This window comes from Hypanus sabinus, chromosome 16 (genome assembly GCF_030144855.1).
Source record: "Hypanus sabinus isolate sHypSab1 chromosome 16, sHypSab1.hap1, whole genome shotgun sequence".
In the NCBI taxonomy this organism is placed as follows: Eukaryota; Metazoa; Chordata; class Chondrichthyes; order Myliobatiformes; family Dasyatidae; genus Hypanus; species Hypanus sabinus.
The window spans coordinates 29,239,788-29,246,812 of NC_082721.1; the positions used below are offsets into that span (position 1 = coordinate 29,239,788).

The window sequence follows — 7,025 nt, forward strand, 5'->3', positions numbered from 1 at the left end:
AAAGAGTAGTCAATGATTCATGCGGAGACCTTTATCAGCACCAGCAAGAAAGAAGTCAGAGTGGTGGGGGGGGGGGGGGGGAAGAAGTACAAGGTAGTAGGTGATAGGTGAAACCGGGAGAGGAGAAAGGGGCAAAGTAAAGAGCTGGGAAGTTGATTGGTGACGAGATAAAGAGATCTCTGAGGACCTAACCTGGTCCCAACACATCAATGTAGTTATAAAGAAGGCAAGACAGCAACCATACTTCATTAGGAGTTTGAAGAGATCTGGTATGTCAACAAATACACTCAAAAACTTCTATAGATGTACCGTGGAGAGCATTCTGACAGACTGCGTCACTGTCTGGTATGAAGGGGCTACTGCCATGTCCGAAAGAAGCTCCAGAGAGTTGTAAATCTAGTCAGCTCCACCTTGGGTACTAGCCTACAAAGTACCCAGGACATCTTCAGGGAGCGGTGTCTCAGAAAGGCAGCATCATTATTAAGGACCTTCTGCACCCAGGATATGCCTTTTTCTCACTGTTACCATCAGGGAGGAGGTACAGAAGCCTGAAGGCACACACTCAGCGATTCAGGAACAGCTTCTTCCCCTCTGCCATCCGATTCCTAAATGGACATTGAACCCTCAGACACTACTTCACTTTCTTAAACAAAGGTTATTTGTTTTTGTACGATTTTCAATCTATTCAGTATACGTATGCTGTAATTGATTTACTTCTTTTTCTTCTTCTAGATTATGTATTGCATTGAACTGCTGCTGCTAAGTTAACAATTCTCACGTCACATGCCAGTGATAATAATCCTGATCCTGTTTCTGATACAGGGCTGGGAGGAGGGGAAATCTGATAGGAGAGGACAGAAGACCACAAAAGGAAGGGAAGGGGGAGGAGCAACAGAGAGAGGCGATGGGCAGGTAAGGATAAGGTGAGAGAGGGAAATGGGATTTGGGAGTGGTGGGGGTGGGGGCATTACCAGAAGTTTGAGAAATCGATGTGCAAGTCATCAGGTTGGAGGCTACCCAGATGGAAGGTGCCCTACAAAGTACCTAGGACATTGCCCCTCCAACCTGGGGAGTCGCTCCTTCGCAGAGTAGACGCTGACCTCACCAGTGACCATGACAGCCACTACTCCTTTTGATGCACATTAAATGGCAGCATCTGCTCCTACAGGATACAACTTCAAAGCAAGCAGATGACACAAGATTCAAAGAGGACAGAAACAGGCAGAGGAGGAAACAAATGAACTGCATAAATACAACCAAATAAAAATTAACAGATTCCAAGGTGCACTCTCCGGACCGAATAATGTACAGGGGCAATAGAAACTAAATGATCAAACGTCAAAGCAAGTTCATGAACAGATAGACCAACAGGTGTTCATATACAAATCTTCCAAGCTCGTGCAATTCAACCAAGGCCCAATAACGAGCCTTGAAGCAAACTACCCCAGTCTCACTGCCTCCTCATTTAACTTGGCCACTGTTCTTAAATATTGCTTCTTCCAGTTCTTGGTTTCAGAGGGATAAGTTACTCGTTTGTAAGTGCTCCGAAGTTAAAGAGAGTGAAGCATATATTCAACACCACCTACTTCACTCCTCCAAGTAAATTCATTATCAAAGGATGCACATGCCAGTTCAGGAGCCTGATGGTTGTAAGGCAATAACTGTTCCTGAACAATCATTATCTTACAAACACCAGGCTGCGGAGCCACATTTGTGGGATAAAAGGCTTCTAAGCCTCGTGCCCAAAGGTAGAGAAGAGGAATTGGCCTGGACAGAGGATAGTGAATGCTGCTTTCTGGTGGCAGCATTCAATGTAAATGTATTCAATGGGGAGGGTTTCACCTGGACTGGGCCATGTCCACCACTTTCTGTAGTCTTTTCCATTCTTGGGCATTGCTGTTTCCATACCAGGCTGTGATGCAACAAGTTGGGATACTCTCCACTGTGTAGCTATGAAAGTTTGCCAAAGTTTTCAAACACAAAGACTGGTCCATTGGGGTTCCTTTATCCAGACTAACTACACTGCATACACATGGACCTGGTACCTCTCAACATGCCTTGTGTAAAGCCAATTGAAACTCCCTGCAACAAGTCCACAAACCCATTTCTCCAGTCCTTTTACCACGCTGTCAGAGATCATTAACAACATTTGCCTTAACCACACAACTATTCCTTCTTCCTCCCAATAATCCCCTATACTTAATCCAGAGCTCTCACTTCAAATTAAACGCAATGCTTCAATATAAACGGTCACCCAGATCCTCCAATCCCAAAGCTCGCTTAACATTTATTACATCAAAATGTTGGCAATACTGAAAACATCCTGTTGCAAATTCATGCTTGATGGCACAACTCACTTTTAATTAAAATCTTACTCTAGGTGCACTCCTTCATTCAAAGAAAGAAAACTGAAACAAAATGGGGGGGGGTGGAGGGAGGGAGAAGTGAATCTTAAACATTCTTTTACGGGTTATTATAGATTTCCTGGCCTCATACAAGTCTGGAGAAACTAATTGCTCCCAGGCATGACTTTTGAAAGACCTAACTGAATATAATCAAACATACAGCACTAAATTGCACAGACTTAATAACACAAACATTCTAAAGGATTCTACAATTTAGTATCACAGCAAGGTTACATTTGTAAATAACAATGCCCACAAAACCACCATTTCTTTAGCAAATAATCTAATCTTTCCAGAATAGTTTATTAAAACTGTATATTGTACCATAAATCAAATCTAAAATCTGTACCTAGCTGTAATCCAGTTTGAAAATCCAATACTAAATCTATTATCTTTAGAAGCTATGAACACCCCACTTCTAACTAATATGTATCATATATATGGAAATTTTGGACATATTTTCTTGGGCTCCTTGTAAATTTTCAGAACCTAAATAAAAAAAATACCTGCACTGTAAGATGGCAGACTTGCATTAATACAGTGTTATTCAGAACTTCAGTACATCTAAGAGGTTCATGACATGTTTTTAAAGTATATTTATTGTAATATAGAGAAATAACAGAAAGACCTAGCAAGATCCTGCTGGCTGAGTTGGAATAAACAACAAATACATTTATTTCAAATTGCTTGTAGAAGAATAAATATTGGACCTCTTCAAGTGCTTTCTCCTGAGGTATTTTAAATAACGTTATGGGACCTTTACACCCCATCAGCGGCTGGGAGAGCGAAATGCAGATGGAGCCTTAGTTTAACACCTCATCTAAAATGAGGTATCTCTAGTACAGCACTCATCAGTCTCTGGACTGTGGGCTTGGTAAATATGCTCAGGTACTCACAGAAAAGGCTTGAATTAAAACTTCATGAAGCAAGATTCAATATTCTATCCTTAAATCCTTACTGCCATTTGTTGAAAGGGGGCATTTAAAAACCAAAACAGTTTGGCTTAAAATTCAGTTAAGCAATCTCTGTTGGACACATCAGCTGGAAGCAACCAAGGAGTACCCACACATTCAGGCTGAAGAATCCTCAAGCTGTTAATGGACATTATCCTTGTCCAAAAACAATGATTGCCCACTTGACGAGGCAATTAAAACAGTAAGCTTACATTATAGTTTAGAATAGAATTTTGGTTGAAAACAAGAAAATTGGTTTTATTTCAAGTCGATTATCAAAAACATCGAAGCAGTTATCTCATGCAAAGTCTACAGCACTGTTAGCAGGTCCCTGTGAGACAGCACAAGGCTACCAACACACAAGTTGGTTACAGTCAATTTCACCTTGGAAGAAATCCTTCAAATCAAATGGCTGCCCAGAAAATATTCTACTTATCATAGCTGGTATTGATTTTGAGCTCTTAAAGAAAAGGATGTATATTTAATAAATGCAAGAGAAATGATTAAGCTGCTTGGTTTTCTGTTATTAATATTTTCACAGACAGTTTTACAAAAAGAGCAGGAAAATATACGCCTTTGATCCAAATTCAAATTTGCTTTGCTTTGTAAAATCAGTACCACCAACTGGAGATGTGTTTGTGCTGTACTGGAAAGAATTTAAAATGTCACAGCAGTCAACTTCCCAGTGGCCCATGTTGTTAATTATTGTCCTAACCTACACAAGCACGTATACTATCTTAGAAATGTTAAATGATGGCTAAGAATTCAAAATCAAAATGGTACCAAACCCAAACATTAGCTGCGTATTTACACATCTACCAAAGTTTGCTTTGTAAAACAGCTCAGATCTTTTTTTATTGTTTTGGAAATTTCAATGGATTTAAAGAGTGTCAACTTGTTGAATACCAATAGATGAAGGGGCTGAAAATGCTTTGAGCAAAGAAAAACATTTTTTAATATAGAAAACATAAAGGAATCTTGCAATCCTATATGGACAATGCTTCAACACTCAATATGTACGTTAAGATTTCCCTGAAAAGACTTCATGAAATAGCTTAGTGGAATACTATTAATAATTTTAATATCCCTAAAGGGTGCAAGACAGTATGCTGATAGCTTTCCAAGAGGATTTTGATTTATATATATATATATATATATATATATATATATATATATATATAAAATGTAATTGACATTTTAATTTTTTTGTCGCGATCCTCCTTAAGCAAAAATCCTTGCCTCAATTTTGTATTATTCCCAACTCCTCCATCTCCAAACCCTAAAGTTTAATATTGAAACAGATATCTTAAAAGCTTAATGCTTCCTTTCTTAAGTGTTCAACCTATAACCCTCAAACACGTAATTAAATTCAGGATCTCAGCCTGGCTCCAGACTGTAAATGGCCTTCCTTAAAGATGTACAGTAGAGTGCATTTTCAAACCATGTACCTGTCAGCTAAACCTAAATTGATCATATTCATATCGCAGAGCTCTTTGTAGTTTAGCTCAGAAGACGACAACATTTGATTCGCTGCATTGATCTATTATTTAAATAAAACAAAACTTTCCAAACGAAACCGGTGGTGATTTTTCAAAATTCCACCAGTGAGCACCGTGCACTTTCACGCTGTGCTGTACGCGTCGCTGAGGTTGTGCAGGAGGCCCGAGGGATCGGGACTTGAACTGCATGCGAGACAACAGGGCAGGGGGAAGGGGTAGGGGAGGGGTGCTGCTTTAAGCGGGGCTGCAGCCCGGCCTGCGGCGCCTCTACCTGATTGTCCATGGCGTTGCTGTGCACCGCTGCCTCTCCCTCAGCCTCCTCCTAATTCACGCTCGCATTGTATCGAGTCGACTTCTCCCACAGCGGAAACACCGCCGATTTGTTACACTGACACTCGGCAACGTTCCAAAACAGAACGTCGCAGCAGCCAATCCGGAGAGGGCGGGGCGGGACCGGGCTGAGGGGCCGCGCCAATCAGCCCCGCGGGAAGGCGGGATTTCCCCCGCTGGCTGCGGGGATGCTGATTGATGGCTCGAAGGGCCACAGGGAAGGAGGAGACCCAGAGCGTGTGGGTGATCCGCCCAATCACCGGCAGACAAGAGGGCGGCACTTACTCTCCTGCTGTGTTACCGCCCGGCATTGAGAGCTTCCTTTATACGGAAGTGCGGAATGGGATCGTGGAAGAATTGAGAAGAGGCAGCATTCGCCCCTCCCTTCGTCTACCATAGGGATGATTTTATTTCATGTGTGCTAATGCCGTAAAAGGAGCTTTCGCCCCTTTGAGTGTATGCCAGCCCTACCACCCCCATTAGCCTACTTTTAAACCAGGTAACCTCCTCCCTCCAGCACACTCCGCCTTGATCCCCTTCGATTCGTATTTTTAACGACCAGCCGACTCGTAGAGAGATTCACAGTAGCCGTCAAGCCTAAGGTAGACGAAGGAACGGAGTATCCGGAGGAAAAGCATGTGGCTGGAGGGGAGAACATGTATATTTCAGACAGACAGCACCCAATGTCAGGATCAAATTGCGGGTCGTTGGAGCTATGCGGCACCGTGCTGTAGGATAAAGGGGGCTACGAGGGCAAAGACCGGAGAGAGGTGGAGGAGGTACAGGCGAGGAAGGGAGAAAATGTGGGCAAGATGAAACAACATGTTGGAATAGGAGTAGGTACAGGCCATCGGGCCATTGAAACTTGGTCTTCAATCACTGAAATCCGGCTGAACTTAGAGTCCAGCGGTATTTTTCAGCACTATCCTCATTTCCCTTAAATACAAGAAATCTGTGTTTTGAATGAAAATAGCGTCTGACCAGCCACAGCACTCCAGGACAGAGAATTTCAAAGGTTCAGGATCATCAAAGTGAAGAAATGCCTCCTTGTCATGCTTTTAAAACACCTCCTCCCTATTTTGAAATTGTGTGCTCTGGTCTTAGGCTCCTTGGCCAAGGAAATGTATAATCCTTCCCTGGGGGAGAAGGATGGGGTACAGAAACGGGGCGAGGAACAATGTTCCCCCCTATTTTTTTTACAGCTTCTAAGACTAGCCATTGCTCTGAGCAGGAAATTTTTAAATGGCTTGAAAACCGCGCGGCATTTTAAGTGTTTGTATTATACATACCATTAAAATAATTGAAAAATCACAATTTTGATTTTATTTATTAATTGAAGGGTATAATGGAATACAATACCACAAAGAAAATCCTTCATGTTTGATAGACTTTCTCTGGCTGCCTAGCTACGTACATGGGAACATTTCAGTTACTGCACAACCGCTCACCCGCGCAGCTTAGAGGGAACGGTGATGAGGCGCGGGGGGGGGGGGGGGGGGGGTAGAGAAAAGGGTGGGTAAGAAAGAGGGAGGGGGAGGAGTAGTAGGGAAGGGTTTAACAACTGAGGATGAGGGAGGAGGAGTATATGGGGTAGCAGCGAGGAGGGGAGAATGGGGTGAGGGGGAGACAGCGGGACTGTTGAAGGACACTGTAGGGAAAGGGCAGCTGTGCTGAGAAATGAGGACGAGGAGTGTGATGAGGAGAAGCAGTAACGGTGGAAAGGGTGAGGATGGCAAAGAAGCAGGGAGGTTTATTATGCCATGGAATTTTATTATTTTGCGGCAGCAGTACATTGCAATGCATAATAATAAAAAAGATAAATTGCAAGAAATATAAAA

General features: G+C 42.6%; 1 protein-coding gene across 2 annotated transcripts in view; it reads right to left on the reverse strand.

The window, feature by feature from the left end:
* LOC132406161 (protein ENL-like) overlaps positions 1 to 5,264 on the reverse strand; it is a 110,738-nt gene extending 105,474 nt beyond the window's left edge. For both annotated transcript variants that reach the window (XM_059991438.1, XM_059991442.1), the window contains exon 1: positions 5,129 to 5,264. In XM_059991438.1, coding sequence (XP_059847421.1) covers positions 5,129 to 5,140 — 12 coding nt within the window. In that variant the 5' untranslated portion in view covers positions 5,141 to 5,264. The remainder of the gene's footprint in view (positions 1 to 5,128) is intronic.
* Between the last annotated feature and the right edge of the window lie 1,761 nt (positions 5,265 to 7,025).